The sequence below is a fragment of the Pieris brassicae genome, chromosome 8 (genome assembly GCF_905147105.1).
Source record: "Pieris brassicae chromosome 8, ilPieBrab1.1, whole genome shotgun sequence".
NCBI lineage: Eukaryota > Metazoa > Arthropoda > Insecta > Lepidoptera > Pieridae > Pieris > Pieris brassicae.
The window spans coordinates 19,337,073-19,361,388 of record NC_059672.1 but is presented as its reverse complement, the minus strand read 5'-3'; the positions used below and the strand labels follow the sequence as shown (position 1 = coordinate 19,361,388).

Sequence of the window (24,316 nt, the reverse complement as noted above, 5' to 3'; positions counted from 1 at the left end):
AAATTAAAACAGAAAGAAAAATAATAAATTAAATTATATGAAATCTTTGTTGAGTTTCTGTTTGAAAAGAGTAAAGACTTAAAATATTAAGTTGCAAGTTGCTACTCTCGTCACGAGGGACGGTAGACGATTTCGACGGTGTCGCCATGACGGGGGCTCTAGAAATGTCTTCGTACGGTCGGTCATCAGTATGCATTTAATACGCTTACATTCGATTTTTTTCTTAACTCTGTCCGGACTCTGTATAAATACCGCATAATGTAAGCTGACGTGAGACTTATCTTAAATTATCGTGATTTATGTGTCTTTTTACTTTTTATTTTTAAAGTATCAACTTTTTAGTTTAGTTTTTTTTGTTTCTGTTTAGTTTTGTCTTAATAACTGTGTATAACATGTATTTTTGCACCTTTTATCTTATGTAATTTAATTTTTTTTTTGTTTACTCACAGTGGTTGCCTGGAAGAGATCGTTCGAAAGCGATAAGGCCGCCAGTTGCCCTCCTTTTGATTGAATGTTCCACTTTTATATATTCTAATGTAACGATAGATTTGTAAGTATCGATAATTTATTTATATAATATAATAAATTGATAAAAATAATGTACTGACGCCTTGCACTTACCCAGTACTGTCCCCTCCGCTGCATATTCATGCATGATATATATCTATATATATATCGTTTGATTGGTTCGATTTTAATAACAAGTTACTAATTTAAGGCATAGTAAGCTTTATAAACAAATAAGTAATAACCTCTGCTCCATTATACGTATAATGTATAAGGACTTACTAAATGTTTAGACGACGCTTTAGTATTTCCGTTTTAGGAATCATGATTATATTCGTCAGTTTAAATGTGAATGAATGTATGGAGACTCAAAGAAATCCACTCAAAGTTATTAAATTAAACTACAAGACGACTCCGTTCATGGCTATCAACCTAATTGAAAACTACAGAGTGCTCGCCAACGTTTGACGTAAATTTTTAAATGTATATTGGAAGATGAGATTTTATCATTTATGTAGTTCTATACACGTTAATACTCTATGTTAATATTTATCTACTTGAATAGTTTATTTTATCATTGTTGAGAATAATATCAATTATTTTAGTGGCACCTACAAATCGCATCTTTCTGAAGGTTGGTTAGTGGCGCCGCACAACTTCCTCCACTCTCCTCGTCTTCGGCCTCGACACCTGGGTGATGGTAAGACCTGTTAGGGGCCTTTACTTGATCGGTCCAGTGAGTAGGGGATTGGCGCTCTCCACCCAGCAACAATAAGTTTTTCGAAACTTTATGAAACTCTGAGAGTTTCATAAAGTGTTGAAAGACTGTGTATTCCCTGCAACCTTCTTTGTATGGACACATTCTTAGCTGTCCAGTTAATTCTGAGCATCCGCCTTCAACACCACATTTCCAGAGCATATATCTTCCTCGTTCCTTTTATCTACAACAGTGATTTCAACATTAGTACCAAAAGTAAATGATTCACAGTTTTTGATGTTACATGCCTTTTTATAACAATTACAATTATATAGCCGTCATAAATAAACCTAGTAAAATGTATCACCACAATATATAGAAGAATTATGTTTTAAAAAAATATATGTATTTAAAGAAAACACTTTTTCAACGGACTGAAGTTATGTATTAATAATAACTTTTTCCGACGTTTCGCGTGCTTTACAGCGTGCGTGGTCACGGTGACTGAAGACAAAAGGTGTTGAATATCAAAAAGTATCACAGCTGTAGAGAAAGTTGTATTATCTGTATTTATTTCCCCGGAGTTGATATCGACTAAAAGATCCTCTATTTTCCCGCTTTTTTCGTGTTTTCTTTAAATGTTTAAAAGTTATTTTAATAAAAGACAAATGTATGTATGTAGTACATAATTTACAAGGCTTAACCGTTATAACGTTATCAGTAATTCAACTGATTCCGATGATTAATCTCCAACGCATCATTTGTTTGATGTATCGTGATTGTGATAAATTAACTTATCCCACATTGTTTTAACAGACGTATAATTTTTAATCAATTTGCATCCTATGCCACGTGGCAGTCGTTATTTCCGAACACATTTTTCATTAATATTAATGACACTCGCGAGTGCCACAGCCCCCGTCGTATCTCATCAATTAACACGATTGTATGGATTATCGATAACACGATGTTATTTTCACATTAATCGGTGGCCGCTGTAGGAAATGGTATTTGGTTCGAATTATCATAGTCAGTTAAGCAATTTCATTAGTTTACAGTTCACAGACGCATGGTTCTGTTATGGATATCAAGAAATTTCACTAAAGCTTCGTCTTTTAATCTCCTCGGTAATCAGATTAGGAATTAATTGATCATCTAAATGAATTCGGATTTAATCGTACACGGAAACGTCGTATACGTATATCGTAATTGAATTTAAATCCATCACGGAAACTAGGCCGCTGGGGTCATTGCCCGTTTGACATAATTACTGTCGAACCAACTTTATTGTGCCTTAATTGAAAATATAATTCCGTATTATTTCAGTATTTTTAATTCTTACTCGCAATTATTGTGTTGGCTCTTTGTTTAACGATGTCTCTTGTAGGCTCACAAATGTTGTGATATATTGTTAAAATGGGAAGTGACGCGTTATGAGCTTTTAGTGAAATTGTACTGGTGTTTTAATATTATTGGTTTTGGCAAGTGGCTACTGGTGAATAAAATAATACATTCAGTAATACTGGACACTACGACCCTCTATGAATTTTTCGTACAGATTAGGTTTCAAGAAGTTTATTCTCATTAAAAACATATATGAAAAAAAAATTAAAAACAAAAGCTTTTTTTATTTCTTTGTATGAATAAAAGGGATTTATGTGCTTAAGGACCTATCCGGTTGCCAAACTCCAAAGAAGTAAATTGTTTCTTTCTATTTTTTGTCATCGCTTCTTGAAAAAGGTCGAATTAAATAACTACGCTCGATATAAAAAAAAATCCAAACATAGGCAATTTTTGACACTTTTTTTCATTTTTGACACAATTCATTTTATGACGAAAATGTATGTAGAACATGATTTTGAAATTTACACGATATATTTTATCGCAAGCTAAGTAATCCATTTCAGAATTTTTCTTTGATGAAATTACATTAATTTCATGTTTTACACAACTACTTGTTATTACAGCTCTCCGTTGCGTACCGCAGTCTACCCCGAGACACTGACACAGCAATTCGTGCTGAGATAGGGCCTTAACACGCATATATTTTAAGATTTAAAATATGTCATCATTCTTGAGATTCTCGTTTTTCACTAGATTTTACTTCATTGTACGAGTACGTGGTAGTCACTTATAAAGAAAAATCTACATCTATATCAGTACCTTAATTTTTAGGATATTACAAATCTCGGTACTCGAGTAGATTTAAAAATATTCATAATTAACAAAACGCAAAGTATTAAGAAGACTTTCAAATCTCACGGGGAAATGCAATGGAATGGAAATCCTATTTAATTTAATTAACAACAAACTCCAAAGTATTCCATTTTTATTCAACCGTTTTACTGAAATTAACTCATGGAATTAATTAAATTCTTTTTTCAATTGAATTCTTCGCATTTTTAACGATTTTATTCTCGAAAACAATTGTTTACTTCATATAAAGCCTTCTTCATTACCCTGTTACTACAGTGAAATGCCTGCTTCAATTGTTTAACGGTGTTTTTTGACGATTTCATCTCAAGATATAATTTTTTTTATATAACAGGGGGCAAACGGGCAGGAGGCTCACCTGATATTAAGTGATACCGCCGCCCATGACACTCTCTATGACAGAGGGCTCGCGATTGCTTTGCCGGTCTTTTCTTGAAGGTATCTAAGTCGAATTGGTTCGGAATTACAGGGGCAGCTGGTTCCACATAGCGGTGCGCGGCAAAAATTTCTTTGGCGGACGGATACGGGAAAAATAACTAGCGACCGATCCCTTCTATTACTACTCCTAGTGCTACTACTACCACTCCTAGGACTACTACTTATCCTACTTTGCACTATTGCCTACATTTTGGTGTGTAATAATCATTATGTTTTAAAAAATGTCGCTGCATATCTTTAATCTTTATATAAATGAAGATTAATATATGTACACGTATACCTATATAAAAAGGATAAGCTTTGAAATCGATTCAGTAATTCGTTCATAAGAATCTAAACATAACAACTATACGATATTTACAATTTTATTAACTAATAATAATAATTAAAAAATAATGGATCGAAATATAAACAAATTTAAAAAGTATAAGTGTGTACCTTTAACGGCAGCAGCGTTTCTTGCTGTATTGCGATACTTATTCGTTGAGCGAGGAAAGCACCAGCTCTGTGGTCACCAGTACTATCTACCAGGCGCCAACTTAAATCATTAATCAGCGTCTTTCCACTTGAACCCCACGGCCCAAGAGTCTCTAATCCAAACGAAACAATATCGTCAAGTAGTTGAGTTTGTTCGTTACAAATATAAACATTGAAAGTTTTCTCTTTATAATATAAGTATAGATTGAAGATATTATTGATAATATAGATATTTAATTTAAAAACTAATTGTTTCAGTTCGCAACGGATACTCGTGTGTTCCGGTGGCCCTGGCTGAGGGCTTGGATATAAGGCTCGGTACTTCTATCACTGAGATTTCGTATGGAGGGCCTGGAGTCTCCGTGAAGGCAGCTAATCCGAGGGTACCAGGGCAGACTCAAACATTTAAGGGTAACTTTTGTAATTTTTACAATATAATATTTGTTTTAGCTATTAAAATGTTAAAATAGGGTAATCAAAAAAAAAAACACGCCTTTTCTCATAAGTGAAATAGTAAATTTATGGTTAACTATACTAAATTAAATGTTAAACTTTGACCTTTAACAAAGAAATCACGGAGCAGTATATGCTTAAGGATGCGAACCCTTTTCGGTAGCTTTGCACCAAAATGTTCCTATCATTGTAATCCTAGAGTTACTAGAACAAAAAGTCTTCTTAGGTACCTACGGCTCGCTTATCTACCACTTTCAATGGTCCAGTGCATAGGCTATCTCGCTCTTACAACTTGATTACAAACATTGATGAAAATTGATATATTTTACAACAATCTTCCAACTTACCGTAACTTTGTTTATCATGCTCTTAATGAGGTTTAAGTTTTCATTTAGTTTTACTTATTATGACTTTTTTCGTTATTATTTTATGTTGTGGTTGCTTGTTTAGTTTTTCCCTTGCTTATGTTCGAATATAATTGATGTGTATGTGTATGTCAAATTTTCCTGTTTAATTTTATACATAGGTTTGTGTTAGAACTTATAACTTAACTAAATGAGCTTTTCTATGTATGAACAAAGCACGCTTTCGTATGATGAAGAAAGAGAACGTGGAGAGTTTTCAGAGGAGTTGTTCGAATTAATTAGGTATTAAGCTGTAGTTTTATCTTCAGTCGTCGTGGCAGAATACGAAACTCCACCCGTATCCAGTTTTTGCTGCTCACACAGTGATTAGGAATCAGCTGCCCAATGAAGTATTACCGAATCAATTCGACTTAGGGTCAAGAAATGAGCCTACCAATTCTTAAAATGTCGGCAACGCACTTGCGAGCACTCAGGCAATGCGATTGTTTATAGCCGGCGGTATCACTTAACATCAGCTAAACATTAGGAAACCGGCTGACTGCCTGACACACGCCTGGGTTTAGACCCAGGCTGATCACCTACTAATAAAAAAGTACTTAAATAATCAAGACTTATAGTACATTCCTATGGAGCTTTCTGTTTTATTTACTACTTAGTATATTTAAAAAATAATATTATCCTGGTTTTGTTTATTAATTCAATTTTAATTATTTATATATATAAATTAAAAATAAAATAAATCAATGACGCTACAACCTTTTAGGTCTGGGCCTCACATTTCTGTATCTGTTTCATGATCATTTGTAAATCGAATAGGCAAGTAAGTAAACAGCCTTCTGTGCCTAACACACGCCGTCGATTTTTTGGCTCTAAGGCGAGCCGGTTTCCTCACGATGTTTTCCTTCACCGTTCGAGCTAATGTTAAATGCGCACATAGAAAGAAAATCCATTGGTGCACAGCCGGGGATCGAACCTACGACCTCAGGGATAAGAGTCGCACGCTGAAGCCACAAGGCCAACACTGCTCTTATATATATAAAAGAAGTCCACCTAAATAAAATAAAATATTTGATCAGTATTAATATTCATATATCGTTATGCGAACAAATTTGCGGCCCCTACGCAGCAAAATTATGCGCAGATGACAGTTACATACGATCGTAATCTATAAACTGTCAATTGATTCCTGTTTAATTTTTATTCGGAAATGATTGGGAACAAATTATGTTCGTTTCATTGTGAATATAATACGGTGATTATGGTAATGAAGTCGATTAATTCTAGTACATTTAGATTGTACAGTAATGAGTGGTTTAAATTTTATATTAATTTCATGACTTCTTGTATCGTTTGATTTCGCTTTCAAAAAATATATGTAATAAGATATGTTTTTGTAAACGACAAGTTTTCTAATAGATTTTTTGTGTAGATTTTTGCTTCCATCAGCATAAACTGTATTGCACCCGTACATACTTTAACTCAAGTCAATCTCTCAGGTCTTATCACTATTGTACGATATTTGTAAGCAAACCGAAATATATCATCATCAGCTTCTTTTCTCGTTCATTTCTTGGTGGTTCGGTGGTCAATGCCTATAGAGACAATTCCTACAAATGTATTTGTATCTGACTGAGATATTTTCGTTATAGCCTAACTATTAAAAACGTCAACTTAACATGACATACGATTCACAAGATGCCTATTTGTGGCCTATTTTGTTTTCTATAAAGTGATATATATATATTTACAATATATTTGTAGAATCCGCTTCCCATCTTCCGCTTTACGATATTTTAATTAGGATTCAAATACTGTATAGCAAAAAATGGCAAATGGTTTAAGTAAAATATAAAAAGAGAATACATAATTTGATTTGTTTGAATAAATTTAGCTTTGTCATGATGGTCTTTTTTAGCGCTAAAAAACAACATAAAACAGTACTTGTGCCCTCTGCATAATCAAATGTCCTATGTATAAAAGATCCAACGATCCGTCGTAAAGCAAAAATTAGATTTACGTAAAATATGGAGGCAGCACGATGGAAATAGGGTGACGGTGGTCATATTAAGAGACCCTATCAGAATTTACAAGAGAGAGCGCCTTGTAATTTTCTTTATCGTTGGCTTATTTGCAAGTCTAAATCGCTAATTTCACTTTGATGAGCCGAAAAAAATACGTTCTGGTTACTTTGGAAATAATGTTTGAAATTGTATTGAAACTGTCGAGGTAGTGTTATTTCGCGTTACTGAAGCTGTATCATATTTATTTTCGGTATATTTTATTAAAACTTTTTAGAGTTGAATGAAGTTTGAAATATGGTGTAGAGATTTCTTTTCAGATATAGTTTGTGTGTAATATTTTATTGAGAATTCATTTGTACCTAACCGTTACTGAGGGACATTAAAAAGTAATTTGTTTTGTATTCATTAATTATAAAGCGTACGTTATATGCGTACATAGTGTTAATAATAATAATAATCTTTATTTCTTCTCTCACATATACATACATAGAAGGTTATTATGATTAAACTAAGATGATAACATTTGGAAGTGTATGTGAGAGACTGGTCTCTGTAACAGGAGACCTGAGTGACAGATAGCCAGCCTCTCCACCACCGGATACAATAGACGAAAATAAGCAAGTGCTAAAGGAAAACATGAGAAACGGAGTCGTAAAAATAAATTATAAATTTGGTGTGTGTGTGCGCTCGCGTGTGTGTGTGCGCTCGCGTGTGTGTGTATGTGTGGGCGAGTGGGTGTGTTACAGAGTAACAGTTATTAAATCTTCTGTTTCATCATAACTCAACGTCTTCAGCCTATTAGTAACCATTTTTTTACATTCATATTTCGATAGTGGCTAATTGTTATTTTTTTCATTTAATTTATTGTACAGGTAACAGCTTAGGAAACCAAATAATCTTTGCGAGAAAGAAGTTGTCCATCGTGTAATACGACAGCAAACTTTATGTTTGCTATAACATAAACTTCTGTGATAGATGATACAATTATTAGTTAGATTTTATTTATCAATTAAATAATACAGGCTCTGAGAAAACATGAAGACCATATTAGGAATCATGTTTTGTTTTCATTATATCCTAACAACAATTGGTAATCGCAATATTATTATACAAACCTTAGTATAACTTATACCTTGTCCAATATTAAACATTGTATTTCTTCTAAAATTGTCTAACCGAAACATAAGCCGTGTTCATTCACTTGTAGTGTCACAAAGGAAAAACCTCACAATTAGAGTGAAGTGAGCTTTATTTGGCATGTGTAGGCCGAAGCTTTGTTAGAGCTTTCACGGCAATTGCGGTGCCTCAGGACCTTTGGTTAGGCGTTTTATATAGACATTTGATAGACGGACAGTTCATCCGAAATAGCAGTTTTTAAGAAAATTGTTTGCGTTTGAGATTGATTCAAAATATACAATGGCTGTCTATTTGAAATAATGTTTCTTTGTTGTCCATATTTAACCAACTATTTATAATATTGATATGTTTTTTTATATTGGCGACTAAACAGACAACTGTTGAGCGTTTCTAATATATACAAGATTTTGACAAACTATACCTTTTACCTTATTAAATTAATTAAATCTTGCATTTTATTTTTATATCAATAAAATAAATGCAATATATCAGTGTGCTGAGCGTTTATTGCTAAGTTTATTTGTATTATAATTTTTCGTATAGAGTTGAAAATTGAGAATTTATTACAGGCGATGTAGTTCTATGCACTCTGCCGCTCGGTGTTCTCAAAGTGGCTGTGGCTAGCAATGGACAAAATCAGCAGAACTTTGTCCAGTTCGACCCGCCGTTGCCTGATTGGAAGGTTTGCTAACTTAGTACCTGTAACCTAGTTACCTGCTTGCTACTAGTTCTAGAACTGTTCGATGACAATATTCGTTGCTTGTTTAGTTTTTGAACACTATTTATCATGGCAATCAAATTTTAATTCTTTTCATTATTCTATTGAATAAGTGAAAGAATGTTACACATGGTATGTTTTATAAACTGACAATTGTGTGTTTTTTTATATTTCATTTGCTTTTTTTAAAATAAAGTAGATTTTTAATTTCCAATGATGACGAACGTTACGAAATATAAGTAAGTGTGTTCAAGAACGGGCCCTAATGTAAGAAGGAAGTTTGTTTGTCTCCTATAAATTAAGGCTTCTAACAGATTTATTCATGTAAATCAAAGTGACAGATTTTGATAGAATATTAATCTTCTAGGTGTCAGCTATCAAGCGCCTGGGATACGGAAACTTGAACAAAGTTGTTTTGTGCTTCGAACGCATTTTCTGGGACCCCAGCGCTAATCTTTTCGGTCACGTGGGAACAACTACTGCAAGCAGAGGTAAGTATTTACTTATATTTAAAGTATATTGATAAGTTAAAAAAAATATTTGTATTAGAGCGATATTAGAGATTAATAATTAGACAAACAATTTAATTTAATCTAGTGAAATAATAAGGAAGTTATGTGACATGATTCATCCTTAAAGTTGATGTAACTTTGTATAATAGCTATACGTTAAAATTCTTATAAGGTTCAATTGTTTTTAATAATATCCCTTTATATTTAAAGTACCTACTGTGTAATGGAATGAAAAATTGTGACCCTAATACATAGCTACGTAAAGGTAGATAATAAAGTATCTTCCATTTGAATAATATTTGAATTTTTTAATCAATAAACTTATCAAAGCTGGTTTCTGAAATTGACAAAATCCAGTATAGCAATAGCGTAAAAGCTCTTGAAAGCGCTTTATTATTTAAAGGCATTGCGTAAATAATTCCCGCAGCTATAATATTCAGCGACAGGCAGCAAAATATATCAATATTAAACTACACCCAAAAGCCACAAATTAACCGACACATCTCGGCTCCCCAAGGATGCCACTCGTAAATTATTTCGGTGTAAATAGTGTAAAACGTAGAAACAGCGGTGGTCGACGCGATAACGAATTAAAAGCTGAATAATTTAACGCCAACGCAACCCTGAGGGGAGCTGCTGGTGATAAATCACTACTGGGACAAGACATTTTTACGTTATGCTTTAGTACACCTTGGTTCTTTGTGTTTCGGGTAACTTCATTAAGAACGAGGTATCGGATGAATTTAACAATCACTTTTGGGTTGGAAAATATCTAGCCTGGTCGTTTTGATATATGTGATTGATTAGTGATAATACACGTAATATCTCAGTATTGTACTTACATTAAATAATGTATTTTTAAATATTTTTACTATATTATAAAGAAATGATATAATTCTATGTGCGCATTTAATATTCGCTCGAACTGTGAATAAAGAAATCGTGAGGAAACCGGCTTGCCTCGGAGCCAAAAATTCGACGGCGTGTGTCTGGCATAGATAGCTAATCATCTATTTTCATGTTAGATTAACAAATGATCATAAAACAGATTCAGAAATCTGAGGCCCAGACCTAAATAGGTTGACTGTTGGATTTTTAAAAATTTAGTTTTTTAACTGTGAGTATTTTATATTATTTGTTTATTTATTCATACTTCCTTACGTGTAACCAAACAGGGCAACCCTAGTAAGGGAAAATACTAAAAAAATTAATATGATGGGTAAAGTTTAAGAATTGCATGACCAAATCTTATAAAATAATATAGAACTGTTAGCGATAGTTGATTTAGTTCTTAGGTTAGGAAATTAAACACTTCAATGATCACTTAATTCACTATAATTACTTCACTGATTTTACGTGAACTGTATAACTTCAAACTTGTACGAAAAAAAGGCCCGTGCGCATGTGTCACAACCTCTTTTATAATCGACCATCCCACTTCGGGAAAATGGTCGAGTCAATTCGTAACAACTCGTAAACAACCGAACGAGTCAAATGAATAACTATTGCACATGCGCACTTGTAGCAAGATTCTTAAGAATATGTTTCATAAAAATGTTTAGAATTTAATTAAATTAATATTAAAAAGTAATAATAAGAATTACAAGTCACGATTGAGTAGGATAGGAATGGTTAATGGTAAGTTGTAAAAATGTATTTATTTTACTTGCATTTAGGTAAAAAAATGCAAATCTTTAGTTCGCGTTATATCACGGAATTTCCATGTAAGTTAAAAATTCTTAAGACGCGTTGACACATTTAGAATAGGATCGAGTCGTACCAAGAGTCTTTTGATTGAGCTTTCAGAGCTCTCTAAGGTTATATTATTTTTAATTACTTTACATCAAAATTAACGAGATTGCATTGATATTTATATCTACTATTTTATTTATCGTATTCTCTCGAGTAGAATGTGGATATGAATACTTAACAAATTATAAAAATACTTAGGGTAAGATTTAGAAACAAGACTTAGGAAAAACTTCCACAAACTATTAAACAAAACAAATACTACATTAAAAAAAATCTTTACTTACACAAAAATTTATAGTGGTACATATCCAGTGTATATTATTTCCTAGAAAGTAACAAACTTGTAAAACTTAACAGGTTTTTAAAGCCGTTTTGCTTTTTTAAACAGATAAAACTTAAGTTGTAAGGTTTCGAAAGGTTATTTAAATTTAACTATGAGGTAAACTACCTTAGAACTATGCAATTTTTAGATTAGATTTGCATTATAGACATACCTAGATTGAAGATAGGGCATAAAAACATCAATATTTACAATTGAAGTAAACTAATTAGTAGTTATACTAAGAATGAATTTGGTAGCACCGAGAATAAAAAAGTGGATGGCAAGCAATCAGAATAGGAACAGACACTCGCTAAGGCTTACGTGAACATCTGTCATCAGGCGTATACGCACAAAAAACGCACTAAAACAATTACTAAAACATATCAATTAAAATAACAAAAACTAAACAATTTTTTTTTTATTTTGAGTGGAGCAACTATAAATATCCAGAACTAGCTCGTTATTCTAAATGCTTATCGGTGAGCTTTAATCAAAACGCGTACTTTGGAAAGGAGGGACAAATGGAATGATGGGATCCCTGGGTATTTAGAGTGCACGCGAAATTTCATTTTTGATAAAAGGTTGGGTTACGATAATTTAAAGACAGGAAGAAAACTTACACATAATAAAAAAAAGATTTACAGTATAATGAGAAAAAGCACTAGCTCCCACTAGGATTCCCTGTGTCGTGGGAAGCTAGTCTCTTGACATACATAGGCACAACAACCTTTTAAAGCCTCTCGAATTTCTGTATAGGTTTCATGAAAATTTGTTAATCTAATAGGCAAGTAGGTGTTCAGTATCCTGTGTCTGACACAAGCCGTCGACTTTTAGAGTCAAAGGCAAGCCGGTTTCCTCACGATGCTTCCCTTTACCGTTCGATCGAATGTTAAATTTGCTCATAGAAGAAAAGCTCAGCCGGGGAACGAACCTATGACCTCGGTGATGAGGGTCGCACGTTGAAGCCACTAGGCCAACACTCCGCAGTTTTCATTTGAATTCTTACGATTATAGGTTGTTGACGTATTAAATTCAACATCACTCAATCCTGTTTCCGGTTATTGTGATGTAAATAAAGCGTTATTATTATTATAATTTTACTACGATTTTGACACATCAGCCTCAGTACGCGCTCGCTCGTTTGTTTTCTCTTGTTTCATTTGTTTCTCGACTTAGTTCAAACTACCCGCATTATAAATGAGTACGTGTACAGTGTAATTCGACTTACTTTCTTCATTGAGTATAAACTAAGCGCAACGTAAACTCCTACGTCTATAATACGAAGAACTGGCAAGAAACTTCGCCACTCTTTTCTGATGTCGGTTTGCCCCCTTGTTTAAAAAAAACTAACATGACATACTATTTATTTAGTATTTAAGATTTAATCTCATTTAAATAAGAGTAATATAGAATTTAATCATATCAAATAGGCTCATCAAAATAATTCCAATCATGAGAAAGCTATAAGATTTGCATGAATGCTATACGAATTTTAAATATGTTATCAGGTGAGATTACAACAACTGGAACAAGTTCGTTTGAATTTTTTTCTTAATTTGCAAAATTTTCGGGCGTAAGCGTTGTGTATCTGATTGTATGTTGTATCACGAATTATGTGGGAATTCACACTGAATGATTACGAACGAGCATAATTACTGCGTTGGAAACAACATTTTAAAAGTAATTTTGTAGTGTTGCGAAGATCAATTCTGCGCAAATAATTCGATATAAATGCAGTCGAAGGTATATATTTGATTCAATTGCTATGTTTATATTTATTTACATTATAAATATGGCCAAATTTGAACTAAAAATATTATAAATTAAGTATTTTTTGTGAAATTCACAGAAAATGTGATTTGCTATCTTTTTTTTATTAGATATAGGTATTATTTGAGTTCTGCTAACTGTTCTGCTGTGCGCCAATGGACTTTCATTCTATGCGTGCATTTAACATTCGCTATGCCCTATGTCAAGCCGGCTTACTCTCGGGACGACCCAAAAAGTCGACGACGTGTGTCAGGCACAGGAGGCTGATCACCTACTCGGCTATAAGATTAACAAATGATCATGAAAAGTATACAGAAATCCGAGGCTCAGACCTAAAAAGGTTGTAGCGCCACGGATTTATTTATTTAAGTTTACTGTAGTCGTAAAGTTTAACTAACAAAATGTAACATTCTTAATTGCAATCATGTGTTATAACAGGTACCTTATACAAAAAATACGAATTTATGAAAATTATCGTAGGCTATATCCGTTTTTACCATACACCTATATTAGTACAGTTTTCCATTACACATTGTTAAGAGCAAGGCTTATAAGTTCAAAGCTGGCGTCCGTCGAAGTCTGAAAGGGTTGGACTTAACCGACTTAGATTAACTTTTGTTATAAGACTTTTAGATTATAATATAGGTATCCTAAGTTTAGATAAAATTAAAATTAAAAGTTCCTGTAATTCAATTAGTCGAGGTTTAACGTAATTTATGTTCTATTTAAGATATGTTGTTGTAAACAGTTTAAAAAAATATTAAAAAATAATTGTTATGTAATTAACTTCATCTTGTCTTTTTTTAATATTATCTTTATTTTTAATACATGATTCCTTACTAAGACATCACGGAACATTAAGATCTAGCCTAACTTAAGACTAATAGGTAATCTGAGTCTAACCTAATTTACTAATAAGGATATTTAACATAAGAAAGTGTCCAATAACACTTCTTATAGTTTCTATAGAGTAGACTCTGTTCTTGTGTTCTATTTTTTACTTAAACACTTAGACAATATAATAAATTATTTATAATCAATAAACACATTTTTATTTTTGTGATAGACTTAAGATTTTTGAAAATTATTACCTAGTTGTAAGTAAGGTTCCATACATACGTATACTAATGTTCAATGGCTAGAGGCACAAGACTTTCGAATGTCTATGTTCGTTTATGACATATAGGAGTTAAAGTTGTTGCGCTAAGTTTGACTCAATAGTTTAGCCTTAGAGTTGTCAATTTTATTACCAACAGGAAGATATTTAAACAAGTCAAATAAGCTTTAAACTATATTAAATTTATTGGTTTTTATAACTCTTAAAACTTGTTTTATATTTAGTAACAGATATACTTAATTTAATTATAGTTACTGAGTTTTATATAACCGTCAATTTTAATGTATTAAGGAATATAAGATTTCCATAAATTATTCTCTTAAGTAACATAAGAAAGGCAGAAAAAAAGCAATATCCTTAGTTGATATTAAAATAAAACACCTTTTCCGATCATTATTTCTTCTCTTATGATGAACAGTTTTTTTTTTCTTTTAGGTGAATTATTCCTCTTCTGGAACCTATACAGTGCTCCGGTGTTGCTAGCTCTTGTCGCCGGTGAGGCAGCTGCAGTGATGGAGAACGTTACTGATGACGTCATCGTTGGGCGATGCATCGCCGTGCTGAAGAGCATCTTTGGTCACGCTGCTGTACCACAGCCCAAGGAATGTGTGGTTACAAGGTTTGTTTCTACTCCAGCACAGTAACATTTATTATGCCAGTGCCAAAGGAGGAAGAAAATTAATTGTATCTTATTAAAACGCCTTTATCAGTTAAAGATTTTTTTTCAATTGACACAAAAAGGTTTAAATTATAACTTTTAGTTTTAATCTTTTTTAAAAACTAGAACTTGTGAAGTTTAAAAAAAAATTCAGAATTGTTACATTTAAATACGTTCTAAAGTGTATTTTCTATTAAAAGTTACTGATCTAAAGTGCATTGCATGAAGTCTGTTGTGTTCAGAGAAGTTGTTCGGACTTCTACCTGCACCTGAGTTTCATTATCGGACGTCCATTCGTATCACCTCGACATCCGTCGTTCCACAACTGAGCGTTTCTTAAGGCAGAGTTTTCCGCGTACCACCACTATGTGGAACCAGCTGCACACTGAAGTGTTTCCGAACCAATTCGACTTAGGTTCCTTCAAGAAAAGAGCGTACCATTGCTAAAAAGGCCGGTAACGCATTTGCGAGCCTTCTGGGATTATGGACGGGCAGGACTGCCCATTTGCCTCCTATAACATGTACATAGTCTTTAACGTGGTGTTTGTAATTTTATTATAGAATATGTATGATGCACCACTCTGAATTATTTAATAAGGTAGTTGGTGGTCATTGCTCACAAGCTCGTTAAACTGTTTAACATAACAATAACCAACAGCGGTGTTGACCTAGTGACTTCAGCGTGCAATTCTCATCCCTGATGTTGTAGGTTCGATCCCCGGCGTGCACCAATGGACTTTCTATCTATGTCCGCATTTCTCGAACGGTGAAGGAAAACATCGTGAGGAACCCGGCTTGCCTTAGGCCCAAAAAGTCGACGGCGTGTGAGACTGGAGGCTGATCACCTACTTGCCTATTAGATTGACAAATGATCATAAAACAGATTGTTTAATTTTATTAATTTAATTATATAACATTCTCGTAGTCTATGTATTTTTCTATAATAAACATCTTGGAAGTCCTCCATAATGTATGACGTTTCAAGAATAGCTTGATGTACGAGTATGTTTTCGTATGCGGATCGCAATTCGAGCGCATTGTGCGAGCGACATAAAGTAGAGCGATGTACATTTGCGTCTGCGCAATTGTGTGGTAATCGCATCGTTCGACACATACTTTATGTGAACGGATTCCATTTGACTTAGTATTTTGAAAATATATTAAGTCAATTGAAATCCTTAGCTCGGGCGCGCCTAGGTATTAATATAATGAATGATACAATTATTTTTCTTAATGTACGATTCTTTAACCGGAACTCAAAGTGATTTACAGCAAGCATCTCCTTTATGATGAATGTGTTCATAAAGTTATGTAATAAAACACAATTAGTTTTTTATAACCAAGAGAGTACAATTAAATAAAACAAGCCTATATACAACTGTAGGGTTTAATAATTAAATACACAATATATACAAAAAAGTTCTTGAAGAAAGGAAAGTCTGTTATAATGATTTGATATGTTTTACCTAATTCGGCTGTGCTGTGTGTTAGTGTGAAAGTGAGGATGTATATGTGGGGTGTGCTCAGGTGATGATTTGGCGCTGTGCATATTCTAAATTACTCCTTTTAAGCATATTCCGCGATAGCCAAAACAGGTCAAGGGTTAAATTGTGGTCGTTGTCCGGGCTGCATAATACAAAACTGAGATTTTGCATTATTGATGTTGGTGTGAGGAACGGAAACAAAGCATGATTAGGAGCCTGGTAGGCACTGGAAAATGGGAGTGCAATTTTCTACAAGTGAGCTGCATAATTGTATATAAATAAAAAAAATGTGTGCGTGTACTAGTGTACACACGTAAGAAGTGAAACATCTTTTTTACGTTATTTTAAAAAAAAAATTATCTACTTTATGCAACTTTACAGAAATTGGTTAATTAAAGTTAAATAAGATAAAATTTCCCAAAAGGCTTTTATCATCATAGACATGAATACAAATAATAAGATTATTTCATTTTACTCCTAAGATTATTACAGAATTTCATTAATTGTAATAGATTTATTACTATCATTGTTATCATTACTATATATTTTTGTTATCAATGGCTTCTAATCTTTTCGAATAAACCGTAGTAGGGATAAGAAAAAGATGGCGCGTAACCGAAAAATGTGACGGTAATTTTACCCCGATAAAGAAGTTCACTTCAAAATAAATGAATGTAAATGAAAATATAATATTGATTTGAATTTTCAGATGGCGAGCAGATCCATTCGCTCGCGGCTCCTACAGCTTCGTAGCCGTGGGTTCGTCAGGCGCTGATTATGACTTGTTGGCGGCACCTGTGCCTGACTCTTCTGGGGAGAACAGATTGTTCTTTGCTGGTAAGTGATTTTTTCTGTACATTTTTTTTCTGTTTCCCGTAGTAGTAAACAGTGACCACAGATCTGCACTTGCTACGGTCTCACATTCGTCCCTTGCTTTATCCACTTGCATGACACACTATGTATACTCGTCTGTTTTATGTTAGTCAACTGATTTATGCCCCCTCCCTTCTGTAATACAACCCAGTATGAATGACAATGCCTACCTCAAACCGACTTCGTAAGCCGCTTCTTCATGACCAAAGAATCTAAACATTCTCTAACGTATCCCAGTCACTGCATCCTCTTTTGTAATTTATGAAAGTGATGTATAATTTTCAATTTCTACATTGGCTGTTCGAAACCGAAACACAACTGTGAATACTAGGGACACTTGTTAATTTTTACGCGATATTTTCATGATGTAATATTTATACTCATTATTGTATTTGTAAATATTCACCGTCTTAATAGATTTTTTTTTAATGTCGTAGGTGAACATACAATGCGCAATTATCCAGCAACTGTTCACGGAGCATTTCTGTCGGGACTTCGAGAGGCTGGTCGACTTGCTGATCTACTGGTGCCTCTTCCACCTGTCACAAACGCCACTGTGGCAAATGCTACGGCTAATAGTCATTGATTATACCGACAGCATAAATAAGTTTTATCTAAGTTTTTAATTCAGTAGTTATTTGACCCATTGACGTGAAAATTTCATGTTTGCTTGTAGTTTCAGTATGACATTATTTTTTACATCTGTCTAGCTTTCACATTGTGTTTTTTTTTGTTGTTGTTGTAAATTCTTGAATTGTATTTCATTGACTCGATGTATACGGATAAAAACCGCTGTAGCTAAATATTTTTTTTAATAATGAAATGCATGTGTTCGATGATATTTTTAAGCAACTTTTGTATGGACAAATAGGATAATAATAAGCATGTCAATTATTAATGTATTTAAATTTGTTCACATAAGTTGACAATTCGGCGTAAAGCCTAAGTTTATTTTTTTGGTGTTTTCTTATTATTTTTAATGTGTTTTGTAATGTGCCTGAAATATAAATAAATATTTTCGGTAAAATTTCGTGTTTCATTTGTTTTTAATCAATATTAATAAGATAAGTTAAATGGGCATAAGCCTCTGATGTTAAGTATTTGAGCCAGGTATTAACTTTCAATTAAAAAATGCGTTTCTTAAGGCAATTTTTGCCGCGCACCACTGCTATGTGGAACCAGCTGCCCACTATTTCCGAACCAAATCGACTTAGGGCCCTTCAAGAAAAGGATGTACCAACTTTTTCTGGCAACGTACTTGCGAACCACCTGGCAATGTGAGTGTACCATGGGCGTGTACCACTTAACAAGCCTCCATGCTATTTGCTAATTACATGAAAATAATAATAATATGGAACGCGATGATTCGCTACCACTACAACCCACACACCTTTGACCTATCTAAATATAGTTTAATTTTGTTTTAACTTCTATGTTATTGTATTTATAGACGTAACAACTCAGTTAATTCCCCATTGTCAAACAAAAACAGACTCGTAAAGTTAATTACATCTAAACAATAACGAAATTCTTATACAAAACGGCCCAACTGGAAATTAATTGGACGATTAGAGGCCGAACAAACACCTGCCTACCTCCACCTGTTTAAAACTTAGAGAAAGCTTTATGGCACTTGTTTTTGAAGGTTTTTTTTAACGAGATCTATTCGTCCATAACTTACACATGTACTCACGAAAATATACATTATCTTGTGACAAATTGTAAGGGATTGTATGTGGTGAAATTATTTATATTTTAACCAAATAACTTTATTAGGCAAACAATAAATCTGTGACGCTACAGCCTCAGACTTTATCTGATTCAAGACCATTTGTTATTGTAATAGGCAAATAGGTAACCCGGCCTCCTATGCCTGACACACACCGTCGACTTTTTGGGTTTATGGCAAGCCGACAACCCTCACGATGTTTTTAGAAAGAAAGTCCATTTGTGGACAGTATAACCCATATCGTCGCAATTAAAAATACAAATTAAATAGGCCGGCAACGCACTTACGAGCCTCTTGGCAATGTGAGGCGGCGGTATTACACAACATCTGGTGAGCCTCCTGCCTCCTATTAAAACATAAAAAATATTATTGTAATAAATTTTACATAATAATACTAGTTTCTGCTTAAGATTAAAGCTTACTTTTGACTCTACTAACACACACCAAATGAATTTATAAGTACCTTTGTAATTAAGTATAAATACCCCCAAAAGCCTCATTAGTTTAAAATTGCAGGACGTCCCAAATTAAAGTGGTTTCATAAAACATGTATTTTATAAGTCATAAAAATTGGGCTTTGTTACGAGGCGTGGCTGAAGGATTTATGTCGCTTTTTAATTACTTTTCAAATTATTTTTAAACTTCAGAGCCCGGTAAATTGAAAACGGGATTACATTTACCGATCTTATCATAGCTAGTTTGTATTGAACGGATTATTTATCATATTCGTTATATTTACCGCGCGGGTAATGTGTAAGTTTCAAAAGGCATCCAATGTGAATGCGCCCATTGACACGAGAATTCACTGTCAGGATAAAAATCACGATTTCAGGGTTGCATACGAAAACTATTAAAAAACATCAAATCGAAGAGTTTTCTATAGAATAAAGTGTGTTTTAAAAAGTAATGTAAGTGCATTTAGTTTATATTTTTTTCTTTATTTTCGAACAAATTGTAATTAGGTTCCTCCAAGACCAGAAGAAAGACCATTTCTTAAAAGGCCGGCAACTTGCGGGCCTCCTGCCAATGAGTGTCCATGGACGGCGGTATGATTTTAAATCAGATAGCCTCCTGCACGTTTGACTCCTGTTACATAAAGAAGAAGAAGGTGCGTGGGAGTCTCGTGTTTTGCTGTAGTTGTATGCTGTCTTATTGATGTACTGCCATCTTGAAGTTTAGGCAGTAATAGTTTAAGTTCAGGCGTGATAACGAATTGGAGTGATAAATATAAACAAGCCGGGACTTACAGTTGGCCTGCTATCTACTAAGTCTTGTGGGGTGAGGAAAATGTTCTTTAAGAACTGGATGTGTTTATACATATCCCATGTGTGACCAAAGGCCAGAACCAGTCTGTTTCACCAGTCAGTCTGTACTGAATGCTGTCTCTGACAGTATAGATATCTTTATATGATCACAGTACACATTGTGTATCTTATGTATTTAATTTTTTTTTACATTATCGTTTTGTCTTAGTAGATAATTGAATTGGGATAGTGTGAATAAATTAAGAAATATTTTTCTACTTCTGTCTGCTTATTTTTATACGGAATTTTATAATTACTAAATCTGAATCTATCATCTTTGCAAATGAATGATTTACCTTAGTTTATAATACAGAACAAGAAAAACCAATCAGATACTTGAGGTACCTGTCGTATGCTGGGCCCTGATTGAAGATCTTAACACTAAGCCATAGTTACGGGATGTGAGCATGAAGAATGGTGATTTCTTTCAAGGAGTTCTACAAAAAATACGTTTATGTACTATTTTTGAGAGCTTTGCTGGCAAGAGGAGGGGGGGGATAAATTTCAGTAATTCTGCTAACGTAATACTTGGACTCTTCAAGGACTAAAGTACAAACAGTGATAATTCAAACAACAATGAAAATAAAAAACTATAGAAATACAAATTGTGCAAATTGAATTATCGGTACTGTGTCATAACGCTCATTATATACATCTACCTGAAACCAGATCCTAATATGGTCGCAAAAATGTAATCTATTTCAGGGCAAGTCATTATAACAGCATGCCTCCTGATATACGGAGCAGTGGACACTAATGCAGCAACAGCATACAACGGTCGGTTTTCTCATGTAAGTGACATGTATGTTTTTATTAGAATAAACTTATTTAAACCTAATCTCATTGCTGTCCTAAATCTCATCCGTAACCCACGATTTTCTAAAATAATATCTCATGGATTCTCAATTCTAACACAGGTCAATGGCCTTAGTCTAATTACACATACATCAATAATTAGGCAGTTTTATAATCCCCTAAATCATTAATCAAACTATCACGGGGTTTTAAATATTCTAACAACTTAATTTAGAATTACCGCGTCAGAAACTCCTAATAAATCTTACGAAGGCTTGTTATAATTCAATAATTAGAATTGATGTAAAATAAGCTCTGTGCGTATGTTATTAACGATATGTTTTGAAAGAATGTGTTTATGGATTTTGTTAAACACATAGGCACGGTACTAGTCCCCGCCCATTGATTAATTCGGCTGATAAAATCAACCATTTTTAATTCATTGTTACGTTAGAACAAGTCTTATTTGCTGAACTAGGTTTAGAAGTAAAATATCCTTTGTCGTATCAGCGGTCCTTCTTTTTCTAGATATATTTGGTACTCAAGTAAATAATGAATTGCTTATAAATGCGTTATATTTTTCTTTCAAATGATGCCATAAATATACGCATCTCCATAGTTTTTTTTGTTCTACTAGCCAATTAACCCCTTTGTTACAGACAAACGTAAATTCACATTGGTCATTTGTAGACCACTCACTTCCGCCCTTTTGTAATTATGCATCAAGATAGGACGTATATAAAATGGCTTAAGGATGGTCAGATTTAGTTATAAAACGTCGTATGTACAAGAACATGCGAGTGTTTTAATATATTTTTGCTAATTTTCAGATTCAGAGTCGAGACTTAGTGCTAGCCACTCCTGTGTATTAAGTACAATACGTTTATGACATACAGAACTAATACATATAGAAATAAAATATTGTATATTTTTAAGAACACTATCTTATTTCAGCTCTTACACCCAACATTGTTTTTATTAATAATTTATAATAATATACTTAAAGTCAAAGCCTCAACTCGTTTAAAAAAGTTACATATGAAGCAAGCCTGTTACTAGAAACTTACGGAGGTTTTTCATTGTTTCAGAAGATATGATTACCAGTATATTTGGAGGGTCATAATAAAGGTATTTGATATTGATTGAGTTTTTAACCTGTAACCAATTTGACTTAGGGTCTTTCGAGTAAGAGCGCACCTCCTTAAAATGGCGGCAACGCACTCGCGAACCTTCTGGCATTGAGAGTATCACTTAAAATCAGAAGGCCCTCCTGCCCGTTTGCCCCTGTTCTAAAATACATGAACAGGTGTGATCTATGTTAAAATTTGTTTGATATTGGTTTTATATCTAGGACCCTTAGGTATACCTAAGTGAAGTTGGAAAGCTCTCCACCTCCATTACCATGATTATCAATTAGTGACGGGATACTATGTGGGAGGCTCGATTGAGTTTAACTGGAGTGCTTGCGTCGGGCTTTTGATAATATTACGCAGCCTTCGGATAACAACGGTCTGAATACAAGCTATCAAACATCGAATTATTGTCTTATAAATAAAGTATATCGTTCTTAATAGCGAGATAAAATTGACAAATATATTTATATTAATGCCATTGATGGACTGCCTAGACGATAACGTCCTGTTAAAGGTTTCTAATTTTGAGGAGACTAAGCTCTGGAGGCGAGGGGCTATTTTTAAAACACTCTTTTCATATTAAATATATAAAAATTAGTAACATTACACGCTATAATATTTACAATAATTTAATTTTAAATATCACTACGATGTAACATCGTCCGCGTTTAATAGAGTACAGACAAATAATAGAAAACAATCGTTTTATATATAATTTAAACAGGTATTCCAATATTCTAAACTATTTTTTTTTTCTTAACATGTGACAAGTGTTGCCTGCCGTTAGATACATACTCAAACTCCAACACGTCCTCTACCCGTGGACCAAACTAGTAAGTAGTAGACTTACAAATAATTCACGCATAAAAAATTTATTTGGCATTTACCTACTACACTGTGTTTATATAAAAATAACCTTAGATATACGAAATTAGAAAAATAGCGTTATTCAAATGCCCGCCATCTAGAAATTTACTGTGAAACTAAATGAAAAGTCTGACTAATATGATGTCACTGCGCACATTTGATACAGCGCCCTCTATATACAACTATAAATCCGCACTATACGGTATAATGTTAAAATATATCGAAATTATTAGAAGATAGTTAAGTTAATAAAGTGAATATAATGTATTATATAATATGTACATATTAAATTATAATGTAAGGTTTCTGGTAAATTCAAAATCACCGTAACTAAAATCTTTACTACCTATAATGGTACAATGAAGTTAAATTAAATGTAAAAATATAAATCTTTAATCATTAAAATTACATTAAATTTTTAGAGATGTAACCAATATGGTCACTGCGCATATTTGCATCATTATCATCTGTCGATGAAATAGTAAACATTTGAGCCAAACGGTTTCATGAAGTCAGACAGTACAGAGTTTCATTGTGTATTCAATAGATGTCACTGAATTCAATGTCTCTGCGCAGCTAAGTAAACCATACGTGATTGGACAATAAACTTAATTAAATAATGAATTGGTATTAATCTTACTTAATATACGTATAAATAGTTTATTTTAATACTGTATGTAACGAATTATTGAATTATATTTCAATGATATTTTTCGCTTAATGAACCGTACGATAGATAGACTTTCGTTATTAGCATCAAAAGAGACAAATATTATTTGCGAAACTACTTGTAATCTTTAGATCCATTTTTTTTGGATTGTGTTTTCTAAAGTCAACGAATGGTCAATAAAGAGTATCTTGCTATTGCTTGAAGTCTTTTTTATTTCCTATAGAGGACGTTGAACAATATTTGGTGATTTTGTGTAGGGTCAACCTACCTGTAACAACTGTTTTCAAGAGACGAGAATAGAAT

General features: G+C 33.3%; 1 protein-coding gene across 1 annotated transcript in view; it reads left to right on the top strand.

The window, feature by feature from the left end:
• Positions 1-18,506, top strand: part of LOC123713842 (lysine-specific histone demethylase 1A) — a 345,388-nt gene extending 326,882 nt beyond the window's left edge. The window contains exons 11-16 of the mRNA XM_045667729.1: positions 4,592-4,744; positions 8,879-8,991; positions 9,395-9,518; positions 14,936-15,119; positions 17,352-17,479; positions 17,953-18,506. Coding sequence (XP_045523685.1) covers positions 4,592-4,744; positions 8,879-8,991; positions 9,395-9,518; positions 14,936-15,119; positions 17,352-17,479; positions 17,953-18,101 — 851 coding nt within the window. The 3' untranslated portion in view covers positions 18,102-18,506. The remainder of the gene's footprint in view (positions 1-4,591; positions 4,745-8,878; positions 8,992-9,394; positions 9,519-14,935; positions 15,120-17,351; positions 17,480-17,952) is intronic.
• The last annotated feature ends 5,810 nt before the right edge of the window (positions 18,507-24,316 follow it).